The following is a 24,427-nucleotide window of genomic DNA, read 5'->3' as shown; positions in this document are numbered from 1 at the left end:
TTGTCATTTGCTCTGCTGCCCCTGCCAGGCTCAGCGTGAAGCTGCCAGACTTTGTGAAGAAGCTTTGGAAAGAAGCTGGAGAAAGAGCAGCTGCCATTTTCTACTCAGACGCAAGTTCTGCTTTCTCCGCTTTTTTTTTTGACATCATCTACTTGCTAGTTTTTAAACTGAAATCCTTTTCCATATCCCTCCCAGCTAGGCAGCATACTCTGCACTGGACAGAGGAAAATAAGCTTGTATACAGCAAAAAAAACCACGAGACGACAAAAACTGACCTTTCTTTTCCCTCAAAAAAATGATCCTTTCTTCTAGTTTGCAAAATTTGCTGCAGCTTCTTTACTTCCTGATTCCAGGCAGCCTGGAAACGGAAACACTGAAGTCTAGGGAGAGGCTAAACTTTCAGAGTTTCCAACCCAAGGCAAGTTCAGAACAGGAATCATGCATACATGCAGTCAGGAAAAGGGGAATAAACTCTGCCAAGTAATTGCTAAGGCCGATGAGTCATCACAGCAGACTCAAAAAGGAAGGGCCATAATTCTTCTGAACCGTTTACTACTACAGCTCCTGTCCTGATTTTCTAGTTGCTGTCATGAAAGGCAAGCAAAGTGCATGAATTATTATTATACAAGACTAAGAAGATCAAATTAGCTGCCAACAATCTAATTTTCTTCGAACCGTACACAACATCAATGACACAAGATCACTGCCTGAAAACTTCCAGAAACCTACAACTCCTAGCAAATGGCTAAAATTACAGGCTTATTGAAGTGTGGAGGCAGATGTAATTAGGAAAAAATGAAAAAAGAAAAAAAAAAAGGAAAAAAAAACTTCTTTTCCACCTGTCACCTACAATTATATGTCTTCTTTCTTTTTTACTAGGCTCCTCTCAATCCCTTCAATGCCTGAGAGATTGCTCCCCCCCTCCAGAGTCAGACTTCTCTCTACCTTTGATAGTCCCGTATGGCAGAGACAACACTCTCAGCGTGTGGCTGCACATCTTGGGAAAACTGTAGCAGATCCTTAAGCTGAGCCTTCAGCCTCTCAATCTTCGACTCTTCTGCAGCCAGAACTGCTCTTGTTGCCTTAATCACAAAAATAACAAACAGGTCACACCATATGTACTGTGTGGAACATGAAATGAAGTGCTAAGGCTGTCTCTCGAGGTATTCACATTGCTAACCAAAACTCCCCTTTCTGATGCCTTTTCTCCTGGCTGTAATGAATATGAAATTTGATAAAGTAGAAATTATTCTCAGGAACTGTTTTGTTCCTGCAGGTGCTCTCTGCTCTCCTCACTCTTTGCCCCACTGCCTACCCTCTGGCATCTGATCTGCAGGGTTTGCTGTTTGAACAGTGAATCACAGCTAGACCCGGTTTCAGTTCACTGATTGCACTATATAACAAGATGCATATCTGGAATAATCTTAACCACCTCTGTTTGCAGGAACAGATCTTTCTGAAACATCCATAAATATAGAGCTTAATTCTATGCTGATGTAAGGAAACTAAAACAACAAAAAAATGTAGCTGTAACTGGATCGAACTGATCTGTATTTAGTGGATTTTTTTTTTTTTTTTAACGTATAATTTTCCCCATCTAGTCCTGCTGACTTCTAGACATATGAATAGCTACGGAAAGTATTTTGGAAAGAGATGATAAATGCAAAACCAACCTTTTAAGAGGAAATGACTGGTAAAGATCCTTATGTACTTCATGTGCAAATAACTTTTTGCACTCCTTTTTCCAACAGATTGATTTTGCTGTAAATACTGGATTATTACAAATGTGGGACTTCTTTTAAAAAATAGATGTGTTTGATGGTAGGGGAATACATGTACCCACCTTACAAAGATGAAGGATATAACATAAAAATGGCCTTCCAAAACCCCCCAAAGCATGTGTACTTGTAGGGACACATTTGTATGTATACGAACGAATGTATATATTTGTATATGCAGTGAGGCATTATTTTTCCTACTTCTTTATAAGTAGAGCAAATTGTGTTGTGTGTTCTGTATTGTTCTCCTTTTGCATATTTTCCCTATGAACTCAAAATACAAAACTCCAAATCATCTTCCAGTCCTCCTCCCCACTGTGAAGAGTGAGATAAAGGTTAGAGTAGTTGATTCCATGGTTGGTATTCACACTTTTGTCAGTCTGTTTCATATACACTACTACTCTTTCCTTATCACCTGTAAACAATGGCGCAGGCAGCTGGATGTGACTGTGTGTGTTCAATCTATGACTGCATTTGATACCTGCTATTTTTAAGCATTCGAAGGACAGCAACTTACATTGCATTTTCTCCACTGAGCTACAAACTCATCTTCAGTCTTTTCCCTTTCCCCAGTGTTCAGGTCATTTTCTAGTTTCTGTAGGTCTTTTTTGAATTCCTGGATATCTGCTTCTAATTGTCTGGCTTGGGACTTGTAGGCACTTTCTGACTGTTGGATCTTGAGCAATCTTTCCTCCTCCTCACTGCTCAGCAGTTTCAACTTCTCCAAGGCTTTTTTCAGCTCTTCGAGTTCATCCTTCATTCTCTCAGCTCCCAGTGGGGAGGTATTCTGAATCACCTCTACACATTGATTTTCAAGGTGCTTCCATTTCTTCCCACCACTCTTGATGGCTTTGGTAATTTCCTGCAGAAAGAAGTTACATAAACATTAGCTGTAGGAATTGGAAACTAGGGAAAAGGTAAAAGCAGTAGGAAAACTAGACCACTTCTCCTAGTTGTACATATTTTCTTCTTCACTTCTTATTTCAAATTTGGTATGCTTTTTTTCAAGTGACCAGAAGCCCGGGTTGGTCATCTGACTGCCTTCTGAGTAATACTACCTAACATAATTCTGAAAATATTGGCTTGATTTTCAGAAATGCTTGTCATCTGAGGAGAATTGTCTCCCTGATGGAGAAAACAGGAGCTGCAGGCAAACAAATCTATGAGATTTAAAGCTGAACAGTTTAAGCCGTGGTATTAAAATATTAAAAACTGTTCTCAAAATTGTTATTTTTATCACCAGCTCTAAACGCTCAAGACCTGTGTGCCTTCAGGCTCTATTTGGAACATATTTACCAAATATAATTTCACTTAAAAGTTTAAAAGGGCAAGATACTCAAAGAATCACATAACTGTGGAAGAGCTGGCTTTAAGGAAAACAAAACAAAACAAAAAACACGACCACAAAACAAAACAAAACAAACAAAAAACACAAAACAAACCAGCCTGCAACTCCTGATACCATCAGGAGAACCATATATACTAATGATTTTCAGACCTGCAATAACTCTTCACCAACATTACAACAACTACCACCTTATTTTGTTTGTGTAATTCTTTTCTCAAGTACATCCTTGTGGTTTGAGAAACATATAAAAGTATGGAGAACACACAGTCCTGCTTCATTGTCAGAATTATTTCATTTAAGGACCTTCAGTGCCTTTAGCTTGTCCTCTGCTGAAGACTTGGTTGCTTCCCCAATGCAGCAGTTTAATCTTTCTGTCACACCATTCAGCCACGATTGAAACTGGTTGACGTTAGCGCTGTACCGCTCGTGCTCGTTGGTTATCTTTTCAAGCAGTTTCACTCTGCTCTGTAACAAGAGACATCAGAAGCAGTGAGGACGGTGCTTATCTGGCTCTTTTTCCTTTAAACTGTAACACAGAATTTATAAACAAGAGCCCCTTTCCATGAGCCCCGATAGCACTTGGCCTGCAGAGGAATTCATGGTTCATCTCAAGAAGCAGGACACAAGGGTGCATAAAGACTTGTCCCAGTCGTCCTGTAGGGTCTCAGTGCCTTGTCCCCCAGCAGACAAACTGCAAGGTCTTCTCTGGTGATCTCCTAGCCTCCCCTTTCCAAAATTTCTGATTCTCTCATTAGAAAAAGAGAAGAGACAGAAGTCCATTTCTGGTTTGGACTTTGGGGGACAAGCAGAAATGATCCTCATGCCAGTTAAAAATAAAGTTGAGCACACAACACATTAACTTTATTGATCTGTCAAAGTGAGAATCAGAGAAATCATGCTATAGACACACAAATTATTTCAGTGATCATTATTTAAACAGGCTGTAAAGAAAGTGTCCATCACCTTCAAAATAACCCTAGAAATCATGTAGCCCAGGAATATAATAATATAATATAACAATATTTTTTTATTTTTTTATTTTTTTTCCCCCACTGTTTGCAGATCACAAACCATGCTCTGGTGCTAGTGCAGAGCCTGGAAGAAAAATTAAGTCTATGGGAAGCAGGCTTGATTTTCTCCGTGTATCCAGAAAACAATAATCCCCGAACTTAGAGGGGCCTGAACTTCAGGAGTTGCTCCCCACTGATCCAGCCTGGCACCACTCACAGGGCAGAATCACATCACTCAGTCTATCCTTCCTTGTCAGCTGAGGTTTTGTGTTTGCCGAAGGATATTTTACATGAATCATAAGCAATCTTGTTCTGTTGTTTCACTAATATAATATCCAACCAAGTACTATTTCCTACAAATCAGATTGATTTTTTCTTGCCCTTCAGCAGCTGGCATGAAACGCAATTGTGTTACGCTATGGGGAAAAAAAAAAGCCCTCTGTGGAATACACTTGGTGCTTGTAGCAGCACCCTTGACAGGCTGTGCTGTCATTGACAGTAGGGTGAGTTTCATTTTGTGTAATATGGAATTTGGAGTGGTGGTCCCACTGGGCCTTTGCCCTTAACCTTGGGACAGGTTATGGCCATGGCGCAGCACAAAGCTGCCACTCTGCAGCCGGCAGCACAGCTCTCTCTTTTTGACGCTGACTTCTCATCTCTGCTGACGTATGCAAGCACAGGTGTGGGTGACAGACCAAAAAGCAGAATTATGACTACAGACTTCTGTGGCTGAGATGTATCCAGTAAAACTCTGCACCCGTTTGCTGTGTCCCCTTGCCTTGATTCTCAAGTCTGCAGAGGTGCATGGAGGTTAAACTTTGGCCTGAGTTAGGGACCTGAGGAGTGCAATTGTTATAGTGGTGTGTTGGGTCCAAACATCAAACTGAAGTACGTGAGCCCGAGTTTATTGTTTCCAGGGAATTAGGCTAATTCAGATAGAAGCCCCAAAGGGAATGAACCAGAATAACAAAGCAGAGCTATTATTAAACTCAAAGGCCTGGTGATAACATATAGAGGGTTAAAAGGGAAGTAGAAATGACCCACCCTGGCATAGGCTATTCATTCAAAACAAAGGAGTGCACGGTCCATAAGGAAGAGATGGCACATACGTGGACAGACTGTGCTAGCTGTCAAGCAAAAGGCTAACAAAAACTGGCTGAAGTCCCCCCACCAAGATGTTAGGCAGGGAAATAATGGGGAAAATGATGGGAAAAGTAACATCACTTGCTTCTGTTAGATTAGCTGTTTGGGGAGTAGGGCAGCGTTAAACTCCATCTCCACATGCACATGGTTAACATGAGGAGATATATTCAGCAAGGACTTGGCCCTGGAAAGAATGAGAGCATGGCAGGAAGAGAATGGGTCCACCATGGGCTGCAAGAGGAAGAAATGTGTCTGGGCAGGATCCGCTCAGCCCTGGGTACTCACAGAGGGTGGACAGAGCCATAGGAAACACTTTCCCCTAAGGTCCCCTTACAGTCAGCAAAGGCAAACAAGCCTCCTCTGGAAGGCAATTTAGAGCATATAAAGGAAGTTCCTGCTCTAAATCCCTCTCCCAGACTGAGTACAGAAAGCTCCTGTAGCCCCTCATGCTGCTTTCAGTCTTAGTAGCTCTGAGGTACAAGAGAGCTGGCATTATAAATATCTAGGCTTGAGTTAAAAGAGACAACATGGATAAAAAGCAGTGTGTTCAGACATATTTGATATATTTGACTAACTACCTTTTCTTATCGTCTTCAGTCATAATTTATGCTAAATCCCACAACCATCTACATCTGCATATTGATATTTTATCAGGCAAGGGAAAGCACTTAGGGAATGGCTTCCACATCTAAAAATATCCCTGTTGATGTAATTAAAAGAAAATGATCATGTTTAAAATTTGGAAATGAAGGCACATGTTAGCACTATGAGGAGGGAAAAAAAAAAAAAAGAATGTTTACTCACACCAGAAAAGCAAAGCAATGTCACAAGAAAGCCATTAAACTGTTTAATAATCTTTGTCCAAGAGCTTGTATTCGATAGGGCTGGACAACTGCACGAGATCTAAAAATGCTCTTCAACACAAGTGTAATCTACAGATCCCAGGATTCCTCCTGTGGCAGGCAGCTCAGGCATTCAGCTGGCATCTGCAATTCACATTTAGCCTGGCCTCTCATCATGTGAGGGGCTGAAACAATCCCCTTACAACTCCTGTGTCTCTTTCATTCATTCCTCTCTCCTGGTGGAAGAGGTGGCAGGGCTTCCTTAACTATTGTTCTGCTTTCCAATGTGCCTTTAGTCTTGGCATTACCTAATGAACTCCACATTTACCTCAGCTGCAAAATCCGAGTCTTCCCAACCCCCTTCTTTATTTCATACCTCCTGAAAGGGATTTCTTAGCTGGATTTTCTCACCCCATCTTTCTGTGAAATGTGGTATTTGTAACCAATGCCAAAGAAAAGCTTTTTTCTGGCTGGAGACATAAAAACATATTTTATCTACTGTGAGACACTTCCTGATCTCATTTACACCAGCATGTTTCCAAGTCAGTCAGAGAAATTACACTATGTAAAACCAGTCTCAGAGAGGTCACATTCAGGCTCTGAGTACTCAAATCACTTGTTTGAAAGAACGGCCTTATTAAAATGTCTAATGACTGTCTCCTGCTTCCAAGCCAAACACAAATCTTGGTTAGGAGGGACTGAATGAGAATTTTAAATGGCAATCTAGATAGAGAACACCTGAATTCCAAGAAACCTTCTTATTCATAAAACCAATTGCCTCATAATGAAGAGACAGACCTTTAAATATAAATAATCAACATTGAGTTGCAAGTCTGTTGGTGGTTTTACAGCCTCTCTGCAGCAGCTGCAGATACAAAATTTCTTAATACTCTGTTTTCTAGAGAGACTTGTCAGCTGTTTTTTTCTTTTTTTTTTTTTTTCCTGTTTTTAATTTTTTAAACAGAAAAAGTATCTATAGAGCAAGCAGAGTAAATGGTGTGAGCACCCCAATGTTGTTCTTCCAGTGTGATCCAAAACTAACCTTTGTTACAACAGCAGCCAGGGAGGGATAGCATACATTGCTCCAGCTCCGGACTGGGTTGTGATGTGGGAACAAATAGAAGGCAACACTATGTCAGGGCCAGATAGAGCAAATGAGATGGAAATTATTTGTATTTGCATCACTTAAATCCAGCCCGTGGGTTTCTTGGAAGCAACTATGAGGCACAAATTAGATTTTAAGAAGCTCTATATGCTATATGAGTTTATATTTCAAATATTCTTTTGAGTATTTCTATTGATATGAGTTAGGAAGCAACTGAACTCTTCTGTCGACTTGCAAGTCTCTGCCCCTTAGCTGTGCCACATGGTCCAATCCTGTCTTTATCCTAGTTTCTTTACCCAGGAACAGGGTCAAAGGAAATCACTGGCACTGAAAGATGAATTACAGCATCTTATACCAGCCTAATAACTGGTTAAGCTGGAAGATTAGCATCAAGCACAAATTAGTATTTGTGTTTAGTGGAGCTCAGATACTGGGACTGGCCAGCTGAGTTCAGTGTCGGGCTGCAGCTGACTCCATCTCAGTGCTTCCCAGTTCTACAGGTAGAGAGTGCAGCTCTGGATCTGAAACCAATTCAACAACCACCAACTAGTGCGCAAGCTCGTGATATTCCCTGGCCCTGTGAATGCATACTTTGCACCAGGCAAAAAGATCAGTGATGCCCCAAAAATGCCCCAAGAGATGAGGAGCACTTCAAACTTTACATAAACCTAAACCAGTGTTGACCAGATCACAGCAAGCAGCTTACAATCACTTTACAACAACATACTGTAAAGTACAGCATGAGAGCATCCCAATTAACAGCTTATTTTGGGACATGATGACTGTTACAACCAGCCCACTGACTGAAACAAAAGGGATCCTCAGCTCTGCTTCTTTTTGCAGTCGTACCAGGTAAGTCCACTAGTCAAGAAACACAGATAGTAAATGATACTGTATATTGATGAAATCTGAACACCTCTCGTTGTTAATAGGTGTACCTGAGCTTCTTCCCTGATTCCTTCATATTCCACCCTCATTTTCTTCTGAACATCCTCATCAACGCTGGGATCACCTATCCTGTTGAACAAGGAAGCAGCTTCTTCCAGCAGCCTTTCCAGCAAGACCGACTGATTTAAGACATCATTCAGCAGAACCTGAGCGTGGCTCAGCTGCCACTGCTTCTCCTTTAAGCCAAGCTGCAACTCAATGTCAGGCTCCAAGGTCACCCTCATGTTGTGAATCCATGCGTAAAACTCATCCTGGGCTTTCAGGTACTCACTCCAGTGCAGCCAGACCCATTCAATGCGGCTGTTGGGGAGAGCAAGAGAGATGAGTTAAATGAAATCATGGTGGGACCAGTGGAAACTGGCAAGCTCAAAAGGCATTCAAAGAAAAAATGCTGAGAGCCTTGTCCTTTAAGATGTTCTGATTTCAGAAGGTCACAATTTACTTCCCAGGTCCTCCCTACTCTGTGGAGGAAATATCCTGTACAAGGAAGGTATCTATGCCTGGCAAAATTCATCGTCCAAGTCCGTGAGATGGGCTGGCTATGAAGGGAGAGTGGGCTGACTTTCCACCAACTCTCTCCCCACTACTGCCCTCCAAACCCCCAAACGCTCGTGGATTAGCAGTGACTGCTACCTGCAATCCAGGCAGAAGACAGAGGCAGAATCACTTTACAAAAGCACTGGATGAAATAACTTGCTTCAACCCAAAAAGCAGCCTTGTGCAGAGTACACTCGTCTTACCTGTGACAGTGAGTGATGTATATGGCTGTCTCTTCCCACAAGGCTTTAATGTGTCTCAATTTAGATAATACTTCGCGCTTCTTATCCTCACTGATGCTACGAAGAGCAGCATCTGCCTTCACAAGAATCAAGTCCATTTTCAAGCTGCCTTCTGGTTCCAGAGCACATATTTTCTGTGAGAAAAACAAATGAGACTGAAAATTTGAAAAGAAAGCAAGCATAATTGATGAAATTTAACTTTTGCTTTTTCTAGGAATCCTATAGTTCCTGCTGCAAAGCTTTTCCTGAGTGGAAAGTAAGAAATTTTCTTCAGATTTGTTTTTACTTAACCTTCCTAAAGGACTGAATTGAACTGAAAACCATGTAGGAATTGAAAAACATTTTGTTAGCTAAAAAGTAGCAATCTCCACATCTCCATTCTAAGCTGTACTATAAGACATCATGAAGTGTATTCAAAAGGCCTCCTATTGCAAATAAAGGTTGGCTCAGAAAACAAACCAAGAGAGGCTAACTAGTGGAATTTCCTGTCTGCTACCAAATTTTGCTTTGACCCTAAATTGCTAAGTTATGAATTGCTGAAAAAATGTATCTTGCACAAATCAGAAAGCCAAGAACTGAAAGTTAAGCCATCTAATCTGAAACAAACTCTCTTTCTTTACCTGAACACAGAAAATTAGCACAACTTGTGTACAATATTGCAGAATAACTATGTCCAAACTTGGATGCCAGCTTTTAGCACTATTTTATCCAATCCTCTGATACCATTGGACTGGCTTTTCCTGCTGTTCTTCCACAAACTCCTGGCACACTGCAGGCTCTCCAGTTTGAAGGAAAAGGCTTCTGTTCTGAAAACATGGAGAGGTTCAAACTTAGCAGCTACTTTTGGAAAGGTAAGGCCCACGGGATTTGTTCAAAGGAAAAAAAAAATAAACCAAGTCAGTTATTGCAAAGGTGAGACCAAATCACAGGCCTTTGAACTTCCAGTCTCACATTCTGGGAAAAGACTGCTTTTGCATGAACACAGCACATCTGCATGTTACTTACGAGCAGGTGTTTCGACCAACTATGTGATTAAAATAATCCAAGAAAGCAGGTCAAAGGGTAGGCTAGGAAAAGAAAATAAAAGCCACATCTCTCACCCAACAGGAAAAATTTAGAGGAAAGCTGTGTTCAAAGCCTGACATTTTTCCAGCACTTGAAGTGAAAGCAAACAACAGCCAGAGAGAAAGCAGTGGCTGTACAGGCATTTTTCAAATCTGTTTAAATGATTGCTATCGTTGGCTGACATTTTCATTAATAAATTAACAGAAAGTAAACCACAGGAAGGAAGCATGAAAAAAAAATGCAAGCCAGATGCAAAAAAGGAACTGAAAAATGATGACAGGATTTAAAAACAGCCAATAGGTGAAGCGGTGAGCACATCGTGAGGAGACAGGCAAGCCAAGCCCACCAGGAAGGCAGGATGAGAGAGCAGGAGGTGGATAACGTACACACAAAGAGAGAATAGACACTTGTTTGTCTTTAGAATGACGAATTTCTGAAGTCTGAATTAACAAACTCTTCTAACTTGATTTTGTGCAGGTTAGAAACTTCCAAATCACACAGAAGTCAACAGGATTCAGTTCAGCCATATTAAATCACCACAAATGTCTAAGCCTTACATCTCTGCCATGACTGCACCCCCCTTTGCCAAACTACCACTCTCCTTACTCAAGTTCCTGTGCTTCCCTCATATTCCTGGAGACTGTAGGTGTCAGTTTCCCAGACAAAAGGAAAGAATGAAAATTATTTAAAGGCAGAAATAAATCCATAGCCCATGAGGAAATACTTCAGATTCTCATGACTGACATATAAATCTAGCCATCATCCATCACTCCATGAAGAGTCTCTAAATTAGGCCAGAGGCAAGATCCAGCCTTCCATGAGCCACAGTTAGGGAAAAAGACCAACGACATTGCTATGCCATTGCGTAAAGTATCTCGCTCTCTGTGTAAGCCTGCTATGTTTCCTTAGAGCTGTTAAACTTCAGAAGAGGCTGTCCAAACATTAGTAGATACAAAACCAAATACTGTTGGGTAAATAACGATGGAAAAGATTTGGCTGATTGATTTAAAGAACAGACTAGTTAGAATTGAAGGTAATACAAGTACAAAAATAGTTTCAGTGTTAATCACAGAAATGCCACCACTCCCTCTAATCATGAATGCTATTGATGGGACAAACAGGAGCGTTTCATTTTTTGAGATTATAAGAGCAAGATAACATCTAATGAAACTGAAGTTAATGAATGCAAAATCACTGTAAGAGAGCTGGCACAATCTGCAATGGGATCTCTGTGAGGGAGTTGTACAAGAGATTAAGTCAGAACAGAAAAAATGCAAACATTTGCCTTTTCATTAGATGGATTATGAAGGGGAGCTGTAAAGCCTCTTATTACCAGGTCTTATGGAAAAGGACAAGTAGATTACTCTGGAACAGCCATTACTAGGACACCTGCAATCTTTCTCTACCATTGTTAGAGTCCTGGAGGAGATGGAACACTGATATCATCCAATTCTCTTGTATGATACCCGACTTTTGCAAGCGGCCACTCGGTCATCTTTTCAGGTCTGAGAATGCTCACAGAAGTGCACAGACATTTTAACCTGCCAAACCTGCCGCTCATCTTCTGAAATAATCTGAAAAGCTTGGAAGCCTGTGATAACAGATTGCTCTCCTCTTTTTCTACAATGGCTGTAAACATTTTGCAGATGGAAAATAAGAAGCCTGTCCACACAGGAACAATGTTCCATCAGCCATGGGTAGCTGAGAGTTCCTTAACAGAAAACTCCAGAGCTCACAGCAATAATTGCAACTGTTAGCATCTCTGACCCATTACATCACTCTTCCCTTACCTCTGTCTCTCTTAGTCTGGCTTCTAGGGCAGATCGAGGTCCCTTGGTGTTGTCATTGATCCTCAGTCTCTCTTGGATGGCCTTCATCCAAGCTTCTGCATTCTCCACGCTACTGTCAAATTCATCCTGTAGCTGCTGAGTCATTGCATTCGAAGAAACTGAAAGGATAAGAAGCAGGAAAGTTCTAAATTTTTAGGTTAAAATCTAAACAGGATTGCATTTAAGGGAATCTAAGGAAGCAAGGGGGGAAAACTAATGATCATGTGGCTTTCTTTTTAATAATAATACAAAAAATTCACCCATATAGCAGTATTGTGATTCAGTAGAGCACAAAGACGACATTTGCACTGCAACTTCCCCAAACGAAAATCTACCAGGAAACAAAAAAGAAGGCAGGGAGTTGTGGGAGGCTCCATTACAGTAAACAGATTTAATTCAAATCTTTCAAATGAGATGAATCTGGTATTTGTGGTATATTCCAGACAGGCCACAGAAATTACAACCACTGTGTCTCTTCCCAGAGCCTAGTCAGTACAAAACTCTCCTGATGCCCTTCCTAGTTCATGCATGGTGCAGCCGACAGACACCAGACTAGCACAGCACTTGGCACATGCTTAGCTTGGATGCACATAAACCTTTTAAAGCTGGTGAAATCAGCATCAGATGCTTAGATGAAATCAGCATCAGTTAACTTGTTCTGCAGAGACCACAGAGAGGTTATCTGAATGCATGCTCAGTGTCTGGGAAAGATCCACACAATGGGAATCAGCGAGCACCTGCAAAGACAAACCACTAGCAAGCCATCACGTTGGAATCTCAGCACTTACAAATTTCTTCTTTTGCCACCTCTCCTATTCCATAAGAGGCTATCGTGTGCTGCACCAAGCTTCTAATTTTCCCCTCCCTCCTTTGTTCCCCTTCCCAAACAGCAACTGCATGCAATGGTTGCTGGCTCTGTTGATGCATTCTCGTGTCTTCTCTGTTCAGCCTGCAAGCTCTCTGCTGCCCAGATGGCTTACCTTGTGCCTGTGCAACAAGGGAGAGCCATCCTCGGCTAGCCCTTAGGCACTGCCATACTAAACTTGACTAATAAGGACGAATCATAATGAAGCCCCCGAAAGTCAGCTCTACCGAAGTGAACACAAAGATAACGATAGACATTAAATGGTTTTGGATCGCATCCTACAGTTACTGCGAGCCAAGTGTTCAATGTTTCTTGTAAATTAAAATATTCTTCCTCTTTGTTATTCAACACTGAAATATTTTCTCAGCACAAATCATGAGGGTTAATTATTGAATCAAGCTTGCTGCACAGAATTCAATGCCAGAGCAGCCCCTTCAGTTTCCATGAGATGATTCATGTGGAAGAAACTGCTCAGCGTGAGCTGCAGAGCGTGGCTCTTGATGAAGCCGGACCAAGGGAGTTCTGTAACCATTTCAACTCTTGGCAGTTTCATCTTTACACAAAGGAGAGCCATCCGGTGCTTGTCCACTTGCAGAAAGCTTCTCACCATCCTGCTGATGTTCTTGTCCATGATGTAAAAGGACTAGCACCATATTAGATGTCTTCCCCTGTAGCTCCCAGTGTATTTTGTTCCACGTTAGAGCAGAGGAAATGAGCCATTTGTGAATACAACACTGAGGTTTGGCAACAGAAACAATCTAAATTGTTGCTCCACAGCCTTCAGTAGGCTTTATGCTCAACAGCAGTAGGCTTTATGCTCAACAGGTCACAGTAGAGATAGAGAAAGAGAGAGAGAACTGCGCCTACAGATCAGGGCAGGTGCCCTACCTGCTACCCTACTCACAGGTGTTGCTGGAACAGAGGATGGTGCAGACGAGGGGAGCTGCACTGACATGAAGGGGGGAATTCCTCTTGGAAGCAGACAAGGCAAAATCCAAAGCTGTAACTCTCACAGCTAGAAGGCAATTTTAAAAAAAAGTGTGACCTCACCTTGAAAAGATTAAAGAATAGAACAGGATGTACTGGATTTAGTGAGGGTGGTGTGGTATGGGGCAGCTACTCCCTCTCTCAAATAAACCATATGATAGGATATATAATTAAAGCTAAAATCATCGTCGTACGTCACAAGAGTCCTAAAGGATGAAGCAGGTTCATGGAGTAATGTTATTTTCAGAGGCTTGCTAGATAGCTGTGTCTTTCTCCAACGCCTGGTCCAGAGCTGCTGTTTCCCAGCTGTCTAACTCGCAGAAAAGAGTGCACGTCTCTGCAGCTGACTGGTCAGCTCACTTGCACATTAACATTTCTCATTATATCCAGTAGCCATACAGGGAACTGTCCCCTAACACTTCTTGTGCTAAATACATACGTTTCTGGGCAAATGGTGTCTGAACGCAGGAGTGTAGGTGGTGCCGATTCCAGGTAGAATAGCTTGTGAAATGAAAACTCCCGGTATGTTTGCTGGAGAGGCTCCGATGAGTACTGACATTCATTCCCTAGGAGAGGATCTATTCCTGGTAACATCCATATCATATTTAAAATTGGCTTCAGGACTCCAGTCAGGGACTAGCCCATAGAGACCATTTTGTTATTCCAGTCCCACTCCTTACACAAAGCACAGGGCAATCAAATAGGCTTAAGAAACGCTGGAAAACCTACTGTCATCTTACATGAAGAAAACCCTACTCACACTCTCCCCTCAGGCTGCTGTCCTCTGAAAGCAAGGATTTCTGGCCAAAAACCAGCGACACAGACCCCCATCCCACATGCAGGCATTCCCTGTACGCAGCCAACAGGAAGCCATGGAAAATGTTATTTCCATATTAAGATCACCAGTGTGCAAAGGAAGAGAAGCACTTCGTTACTCCAGCTGCCTGCACAACATCATTTACTGATTTTTACCGACTAATTCATATAACGTAGCGCTGTAAAGACAATTAAATTTACCATGAACTTTCACCCAGTCTGCAGGCGGATTTCACGGTGGGTATGAGTTGCAATACGGGACAGGTCTGGGGACAGCCTGTGGAGAACGTGCCCTCCTGCTTCCTCTGCACTGGGCAGTCCATGCCCAGCTGAAGCAATCGGCTGCAATGTCCTGGGGACTTCTCTCTCGGAAGTCCTCACAGGCATTAAAGGCATGGATGAGTTTCTACAGGGGAAAAGTATATTTTCTGACTTGGAAGGAAGAACAGCTGTTAAAGCTACCTGAAATCTGGCAATGCCTGTAATTTTTTAAATTTTAATTATTTATTTTTGCAAGTAGTCCTAAAGATGGATGATTACTGGATGTTATGTATCAAAAATATAGAAACCCATTTCTTCTGCATCATTGTGCCTAACTGACTGAGCAGTTCTGCAGATGAAATACAGGTCAGTGCAAACACTACAAAGCAGACATAGCAGCTCCTGAAGCAGCCCAGTGGTGCAAAGCCAGCACTCGTGGACCAGCCTGCAGCAGCAGCAGGCCACTGGGGCCACCTGCATCATAGCACAACAGCCACTGCCCCAGGGCACAGGCACCTGGACCCACTGTGCCAGGGAAAGCCTCCACTTCAGCACAGGTGCAATCCCCTGAGTAATTTGTACAGGATTATTTTTATCACAGTCTTTTACAAAAGCATGTAGTGGCTCAAAGCAGCATTTCATTTTAATGCCACTTGAATCGCTGTATTAATTCATACTGTGGAAGGCATATTTATGCTGCAAAAAAGCATTTAGCTTCTCTATACATATGTTACTAAAAGAGGGTAGTAACTAAGCATAAGAAATTCTGGCATAGATAATGAGACACTGAGCAAAACCCACTTTTATTTCTCCAAATGCAATAACACAGTCACTTAGCAGAAGTAGGGAAGAAGCACGTTTCCAGGTGCTGAGCATAACCGCCTGACAACAGCTCCTGCAGACTCTACATAAAGCATGTTTATGTTTCAGGAACTGGAAAATATAAGGCATAGATCAGCTCCAGAGTCCTTAAGCCCAACCTCTCCCACAGCAGTAGGCTTCCTATTTCTCTAATCTCCCTCCACGGCTCCAAAATGCAGCTTGGCAGTGCCTGGACAGGCACACGCATTTCGGTGCTGTAGAAGGCACCATGCCTCAGCCCAAATATCCCAAAGCAACGGCAAGTCACCAATCTGCTCAGCTTCTGAGCTGTGGCCTGCCCGTGTTAGGCTCAGCTGATGACAAGAGATATGGAGGCAGCCTTGCACCAGCCGTGATCCTCAAGCTGTCTTGGAGAGGACAAATTAATTAGCCAACTGCTCGGCGTTTCTAGATCCTTGAGCCTCAGGTACGTGGAGATGCCTGGGTCTCCATGGCAGACCTGAAGCACTGAAAGTCACAAACCATCCTCCGCGTGATCCACTTGTGGGGCCAAATTCCTCTGAGCACTTCCTCCTTAAGTGCATCCACTTCAGCAGTCTTTCTAGTGCATCTAATCACTCTCACTAGGGTACCATGAGACTGACCTATTTAACATTTGTAATTCACTACCAAGAGCTCATATTTTGCAAGAGCACTGTCTTTTTGGTGGTATTATTCTACTATTTTGCAATGTTTCATAGCGTACTTTTTTCTCACTGCCAAGTCATGCAGCTTTTTTTTTTAAAAAAAAAACAAACAACTTCTTAAACATTTCTTACAACTACTCCCATTTTAAATGTTCTTTTAAAAACCTACATTTATAGAACACAGGCTTTTAAATGGTTTCAGTATGTCTTGGCTTCCTATATTCATGTACTACTCGACTAGTTTCCAGAACCCAGTTCTTACAAAAATAAAAGGAATGAACAAAAATGCTGCAGGAAATTCAAATCACTCACCATTAGTGAGACTGTTTCCCAATTTTTGAAATACTTCAAACTTATCATAACCTTTTCCATTTGGTTCCGGGATTGCACGTGAAAAAGATTTGGAAAAACCCCACTTGGAGTGTGTTAAATTTTATACAAACGCATGAGTGGGGAAGCAATTGCGGTTCTGGGAATTGTTTGGATCCTGGGATAATTTAATAACTCTTCAGTTTCTCTGGATATTGTAAAAGGAGCTCTGAGAAGGTGCAGAGCTGGGAGCTCTGGCTGGCCTTTCCAGAGCTGAATTATTGGTGGTCCGCTCTGGGAGGTGCTGTCTGGAAGCAGGACACCAGTAGCAGATGCTTTGCCAGGAGAGGCACACCCACACACAGCAGAGTTAACCTGCCTGAGTAAGTGCAGATGCCCTCCAGGTTGTAAATAAAAGGTGTTGTTATTTCCAGCATAATCTTTTAGAGGCTCAAAACATTAATCCTATCACCTTGGCCATCTTCCAACACAGCCCTTTCCTGTGTTATTTGCAGCGAATGTTTATGACAGCCAGCAATTGTTTGCCCTAATTAAAGAGCTAGAGAATAAATAAGGATTTTTTTTTTTGAATAAACACAACCATAGGCAAGTTACAAGCATCCCCTTCAACCAAGGAATGCAAACATCATGAGTGCATGCAGCATTCAAGCATATCATAATCATTTCTTTTCCCTTACAAAAGGATCGATAGGAATCCTAAGGCTAATGCATGGAATTCAGCTTCAACATGGTCACACCAGAAAATCTTCTATTTGATTAAAAATAAAAATAAACTTAAAAAAAGGAGAGAAAAAAAAAACACGTTTGTCAGACATGTTCTGAACCAGGCTAACTCTGAAAAAGCCTAATTTTTTCAACCATTTGTTTAGAAGATTAATTTCAGACTTTGGTGAGAGCCAGTCCAAATGGGATGTATTTTTGCTTTACACAGCTCCTCTGGAAAGTATAGATTCGCAGATCTAAGTTATTTCCTAAAAAAATGGATCAAAATTTTAAACTAGTTCTATTTTTGAATGGAATCATCATGTGCAAGTCAGGCAGACCTAGGTGCCAGGGCTATCCTTTCACATCTGGGGCTATCCTTGTCCACTAAGGGCATCTGCAAGAATGACCTGCAATAGATCTGACCAGGGCTCTTTTAATTTTGTTATTTCAATCTTCAAGTCATATGGGATGAAAGAGATGTCGTAAGAGATGACTCAATTGCAACTCTTTGCCCCCTCCCTACACTCCATACCCATGCATTTCTGTATTCCCAGGTCAGTCTAGGAGACAGGCTGGTCTTCCATGACTCAACTAGATTAGAAAGATACAGCGTTTAGTCCTGGTCTAGAGTTCATTCTTACCACCACGGAGAGAGAGAGTATCTTTATGAGGTATCTGTCCATTTTAGATTTTGATCTCCTAGCCCCACATTACTGCAGCATTAAACAACCATTTGTTCAGTCGGTACTCCATGCCCTTTATGTTACACCTCAGGTTCAAAGGTTTCTTGCCTATAGGCAATAAGGAAATCCTTAACCAGACAAGAATGAAAATAGTATTTCAGATACTAGGCCAGTGGTCTAAACACTGCAGAGAGTGGTTTCAACCTTTTCTAACACATATCCCTAGAAGTTTCTCTACAAGATGCAGATCTCTGTTTAGTGACTTCAGACCTAATGGCAACAGGCTTGCTTTTCCTGGTCATCTTTCACAGTCTCTTTAGTCTGGGAAATCACAGGTTAAACACCTCTGCTCTAAAACTTCAGCAGAGATTCTTCAGATCCAGGGTGTCTGCTTCTGAAATTGCCAACAGAGTGCATCTGCTGCCCTGTGAGTAATCTCCATCTTGTGAACCCCAACCCAGCCCTTGGAATAGGCTCAGTTTAAGCTTTGCTCAGCTCCTGAAGAGTTTTACCATCAGTCAGCCAAAGAAAAAGCACTACAAGCCAACAGCATTAGTCTCATGGTCTCTGGAGGCTGGAATTTATGTTTTTAATTATTTTCTATTTGTCTTCTACAGTCCACATGATCCCGAAGTACCAGGTGCCAGTCACAGCACTGATATACTGACTAATAAACCTCTGCGATGTCTGGATCTTGGATAGAGATTGGTGAACAATTCAGAGTGAAAAATACACCTGATAAATTGTTCCTCTTTCACTGGTCATATATTGTGTACAGACAATGTAGTTTTCTCAAAGGTATGGCTATTCTTACCATTTGCCAAAAAGATTCTGTAAATTAAGTTTGCTCCGTAGACTATTCCCAAGTAATTCTTCCTTGAGACTCTTCATACCCCAGCTGCACCACTTAGTTTTGGTTCCCCGTCACTACCCTATTGAGAAATTGTCATCTTCAGCTGGCTAGCTCATGTCACACAGAAACTCCCAAGGTCCATTTTCACCATCAGGACCCCAGTGGGACCTTAAGCCTGGGTTAAGTACAACCAGCATGCTTTCACAGCACCCTGCAGTGGCCAGAAATGCTCCACAGTTAGAAGGATAACACCTCTGTCCCAAAGAGATTACAGACAACATGTTAGAAAGGGATCAGCAATGAAAGTGGGGCATCAGCGTGTACTTTGACTGTAGTTTGTGGTTCGACTCAGCCCTTCCCCTGAAGGCAGAGATCCTCGCAGATCCTCCGGCCCTGCTAGGGCAGGCAGCCTCAGCAAGGGCCTGCAACATACTGGGACTCCGAAATGGGGCTTGCACCGCAAGAGAGGCTTCATGGCACTGAACCTCAGGCTGTCTGTGGGACACCCTGAGCTAGGAGCGTGTCAGCCCTGTGATTCCTTGGGAAGCCAAGGTGAGAGGGGCACTTCCAGGCAAGGATCCACGCCAGAGGTGGACGACTTCCTTCTGCGGGAATCCCATATCCTGAAGAGACCTACAGTCATGATGTGGGTGCTCAGGGCTAGAGGCTGTAAAACTGTCTCAAAGTCTGCACCCTTTTCTGCCTCCTTCCCTCTTTCACATAAATGTTTCCATGTTTGGCTCTAGGGGTTTTGTGCCTAGAATTTCCCCCCTCAAACATGTTAAATCTTATTCAACCATCAGTCAAATACCTCTGCCTCTGAGTGATGAATTGTGTCCAAAGTGGGAGCACTAGGCATAAGACCTTTAAACTAATAAACCTTGTATGTCAAGTATTTAGTAGCAATATTTGTTAGAAATAAAGTTATTTGCAAACACTAAACAAATATAACTCTATGGGCATAGTACCCTTAATCCCCTTCAGAAGAACAGCTGAAGGGCTAACTCCCCAAAACATAAAATTTCTCAAATCTATTTTTCATATCATTATCACCAGGATGATGCTAATGAGATATAAACATGGAAAAAGTGAGATTCACTGGAGTAATAATAATAAAAACTGGCTGAAAGTAATTAGGACAATCCTACTTTTAAATACTGTTGATACTTTTAAATACTCTTAAATAAGTTGTTGATTAAAATAAATGTGAGATTTCCATAGGATCAAAGTAAACGACAATGGAAAAAACTTCTTAATTTTACCACACAAGAAGAGCTGTTTATATAAAGAAAGAGAAAAATGGTCACTGCAAGAGCTAAACCATTGAAATGCTGTCAAAGAGACACATCAGGGTAAGTAAAGTTAGACCCGGCCCGCCAGCATTTTGGACATAATTTGAAGTAACATTTGCACTAAGCTGATAATGCCAGGCTTTATACTGCAAAAAGGCACTGGTTTGTGTTCAGACAAACCCAGGCTCTGGGGCAAACAAGGCCTGCCTATGTTCTAAACAATACACAGTTGGAACTGCCAGCAACCTTATCCCCAAGCTCGTTACTCAGAAACAAAGTAGACCACTGCAGATCTGTGGCTCTAAATTAATTCGGAGTGGTTGAGAACATTTTGGGAATTGAATAAAACAGGCTGTTTTCCCGTGACTCATTTTTGCCTGAACTCTTGCAGTTTCCATGTCTTTGTCACCCTCCCACTGCACGCGTTCGCCAGGCGCTGTGGGTTACAGACCAAGAACGCATCTCTGCTTTCAGCTGCAGGGACCACTCCTAGCAGCTGCTGAAGCTTTTGTTTCTGCAAGGAGACCAGCACCTCAACAGCACATGTGGAAACTGGGATTTCACAACTGGGAGGAAGCATGCCTCCTGGATGAAGCAGCACTGCTGTTTTAGCAGCCTCGTTAGCCTGACTGAGGACTGAAGTCCTATATTTATAAACCTAAAGGGGATTTCAACCTCCTCCTACTGAGGTGAATTAAAAACCAAACTAAGTGTAAAGTGGCAGCAGCGCTCAGCAGAAAGCTGTGTTGGTCAGCAGTCCACCTCCGGTGAGAAGGACCTGAGCTTATTTAAAGCTGCGATCACACGTAATTACCTCGCTGAGCAGTCAGGGTAAAGCCGATGCTTATTATTCTCACTCTTACATCATCCAATTTTAATCACCTTTTAGAAATGTAATATTAAAAGAAATCAAGACTCTTTTTTTTTTTTTTAATCCCCTTGTGAACATCAGAAAAGATTAGGCAGCTCAGCTCTACTTAGACTCCACTGGGAGCTCAGGGCCTACATCCTCGTGGCAACTTTGAAAATCCCACCCTAAATACGATGGGACACATCTCTGTGGCTGTCAGCCACCAGAGATCTAATGCAGATACACATTCAGAGCAAGTGGTCACATCAGCAGAGGATTTACACGCACACTCTGGAGCATTTGACATACACACACTTCCTGAGTGACGTGTCAGAGCACTGATGATTCTCAAACACTTAAAATCAGGAAAAGAGTGAAGATATATTTTTTGATAACCCAAGTAATTTATAATTCTTCTACGAGGAGTAATATAATTCATGGCACAAACTTAACTTGGATCTAAAAGAGAGACTCTTTCCTCAGAAATCTCCAAGGCCATCTATTAAAGATGTTATTTTTAAAATACATTCCATGTCACTTGAATCCCTCCCCCCCACACACTATTTCCCCTTTGAATGCATAGTTCATGGTGCAGCAGAGCATTGCTAAAGGTTGATACAGGCAACATGGGGAGCAAGTTATCACCTTCCCTGAGGAAAATGCACAAGACTGTGACGGGACCACAGCTAAGCTGCAGCCCAAGAGACTCACAGTAATCTGAAGGTTTGCACAAAGGGCTCAATGAGCATAACACAAGTGACCATGCAAGATGGGAATTACACCTCCTACTTAAAACATAACGTTGAATTTCTTTAATCACTTTTTAATTTATCGCATACACCCAGGCCATGTTTTGACATGTCAAATACTGTGGTCTTTAGTTCCCAAACTTCAGGGAAGGGATCCCAGCAGTGCCAATGTTGGTGAACATTTTGAGGCTGTAAAACCCGATATCATGTCCTGCATGTCAGCAACAGCCCCAGCAGACGCTCTCTATTAGCTTCACTGGCTGCCCCTTATCTCCAGTCCCCGGCCCTGTGGTGAGCACCACGGCAGGGATATTTTCACTGCTTTTTTTTTCCTGCCCTACATGAAGGAATTCCTCATCCTGGCCTTAGAACAATATATTCAGCCACTCACGAAACAGTTTATCTGGCTGTATGTCATCACATAGTGCTCTTGTCCTCTCGGCCACCGCCCTGGGGCACTTCCACCCAGCAATAGATGAAGCCCGGGCTTTCCCTGGAGACAAGCGCGCGAATGGGCTGGTCTGCATGAGTCATGGGCAACCATGCGGGTGCTGCCCGAGTGCTCGATCATCGCCCTCCCCTAGCAGGGCACTTGCTTCTATCTCCTTTTCATTACAATCCACATCCATGAAATGTCAAGGCACTTAATAACTTTGATGCTTCTATCTCTCTGGCAAATTGAATGGAAAGAAGAAGTTCAAGACGTTACTAGGAATCAAAAGAGAAACATAGGCAGCATGGGCTCAACAGTCACACTTCCTTATGAAATAAAAGTAACAAATCCCACAAAAACCTTACCAAAATCCTGGGAATTCTGGAAAAATGATTGGTAAAAGTCTGCGGAGATTTCCCTGGTGTTCCCCTGCAGGTTTGCAGCACCTGAAGCTCAGCTTGTCCGCCGCTGGGTTTTCAGCAAACAGTTCAGCATGGCTGGCAACGCCAGCAGGGTTGGTGCAAAGAGAAACCAGAGGCTTCCTCCTCACTTGTGTCAGAGGCAGCGCAGGATTTCCTCTCTGCCTCCTGCTGCATGGTAGGAGTGAAAGAGGGGATGAAAGTATAGAGATAAAACAATCCAGAAAAAAAAAAATAAAGGGAGAAAACAAAAGAAAACCATCACGGTATGCTGCCGCTGTTTCAAAGGTAAAATTTAAATAGCAATAATCCCCAGAAACTATCAAGAGTTCAGGTCATCAACTAATAAGCTGGTTAATTCTGGAGGATTAATGCTTGAAATTATTATGCCTGACAAATGTTTGCTGAACAGGAGCGAGTCCAGAATACTTGGCATGAAAACAAAAAAACAAAGCAGCAAGAAGCAAAAGTGCAGACAGGTACGGATCAGCGCCAAGATTTTTTAGAAATCATTAGCTCAACCTCTGACATAATTATAACTTTATCTTCCACTACTTTTTTACTCTCAGTTCCCCAGTCCCTTCACAGACTGACACACCAATCTGGATTCTGCTCTCAGTTACAACTGTGCAATGTAAAGAAGAGCTCAGATGATATTTTCAGGCAATCCCGCTACAGGCACAATTTGGCTGAACTGCGAACATTTTGTATGCATTAACCATCTCTCATGCTGGAGCACATGATGAATTCTCCATTCCTGATTCCTCCAAACTGTTGGAAAATATTAAGCAGCATTTTCCCTCAATTAATTATGATTCATCGGGGTATTCCTGCTGTTAGATATCATACAAATTGAAACCCACTGCAATTCAACCATCCTAATAACTTCAATCTAGTTAATATATGCCAAGGCCAAACCAGATCTCACTTAAACTCAAGCTAGTGTAAATCCAAAACGAGTGCACGTGGCCAACAAATCTCTCCAGTTGTACAGTTGCTGTGCGTCCAAATTTGTACTACACTGATCAGCATTCCTAAGAGTACAAGAAACATAAAGATGAAGGGTGGAGAAATTGGTGAAAATGAAATGCAAATAAAGAAAAGTTGGTCCAAATTCTACTTCCAAATTACGAGTTAGGTACAATTATGACCCTCTCCTTCCATTTCAGTGGGCAGAATCAGTCACTACACACAAACAGCATGGGGAAAAGCCGAAGACAGCAAAAAAAGTTGGAATGAAAATCTAAGTAGAAGAACAACAACGGGATAGAAACTGTCCATCAGGCTCAGCCTGTGGAGTGGCTAATACAGAGGATTACCTGAAGACCAGTGGTCCAAGCTAGGCCACATCCATCTGCAATGGTGACCCCAGCGTAGCCAACTGAGCCCAGAATTTTGCCACCAATGGTAAAATGTTACGAGGGAGAGAAGAGGAGGAACGTCTTAGGAGGTGGTGATGATGCCAGTGTATTTCAGAGAGGGAGCTTCTATACCACTGATTTTCCAACTGGCTTGTTAGGCTTTTGGTAACTTGAATAATCCTCAGAAATGATAAGAACATCTAAAACCATGTCAGCCTGCAGACTAAATGGTGCAATGGATGAATGTGAATTGGAGAGCAGGTCCACATATCCAAAAGTCAAATCAGTTTCATTTTAGGATGTGTTGCTGTTTGAAAGGCAGAATTTAAAATGCCTACAAATGAACCTCTTTGCAAGCTTCTTCCCTATTCTCTCTCTCCTGTAGTAAATCTCATAGTTGGTGTGCATTTGCCATAGTCCTGTTAAACAAAAAAACATAACAACAACAACAACATTACTAATTTTGAG

The 24,427-nt window shown here is 42.2% G+C and overlaps 1 protein-coding gene across 1 annotated transcript in view; it reads right to left on the bottom strand.

Moving 5' to 3' along the window:
- SYNE3 (spectrin repeat containing nuclear envelope family member 3) overlaps positions 1–22,627 on the bottom strand; it is a 45,447-nt gene extending 22,820 nt beyond the window's left edge. The window contains 7 exon segments of the mRNA XM_040560449.1: positions 946–1,082; positions 2,296–2,640; positions 3,430–3,591; positions 8,165–8,474; positions 8,915–9,087; positions 11,809–11,966; positions 22,545–22,627. Of these exon segments, the coding sequence (XP_040416383.1) occupies positions 946–1,082; positions 2,296–2,640; positions 3,430–3,591; positions 8,165–8,474; positions 8,915–9,087; positions 11,809–11,952 (1,271 nt within the window). The 5' untranslated portion in view covers positions 11,953–11,966; positions 22,545–22,627.
- Between the last annotated feature and the right edge of the window lie 1,800 nt (positions 22,628–24,427).

This window comes from Cygnus olor, chromosome 5 (genome assembly GCF_009769625.2).
Source record: "Cygnus olor isolate bCygOlo1 chromosome 5, bCygOlo1.pri.v2, whole genome shotgun sequence".
NCBI lineage: Eukaryota > Metazoa > Chordata > Aves > Anseriformes > Anatidae > Cygnus > Cygnus olor.
This window is presented reverse-complemented; position numbering and strand designations above follow the sequence as displayed.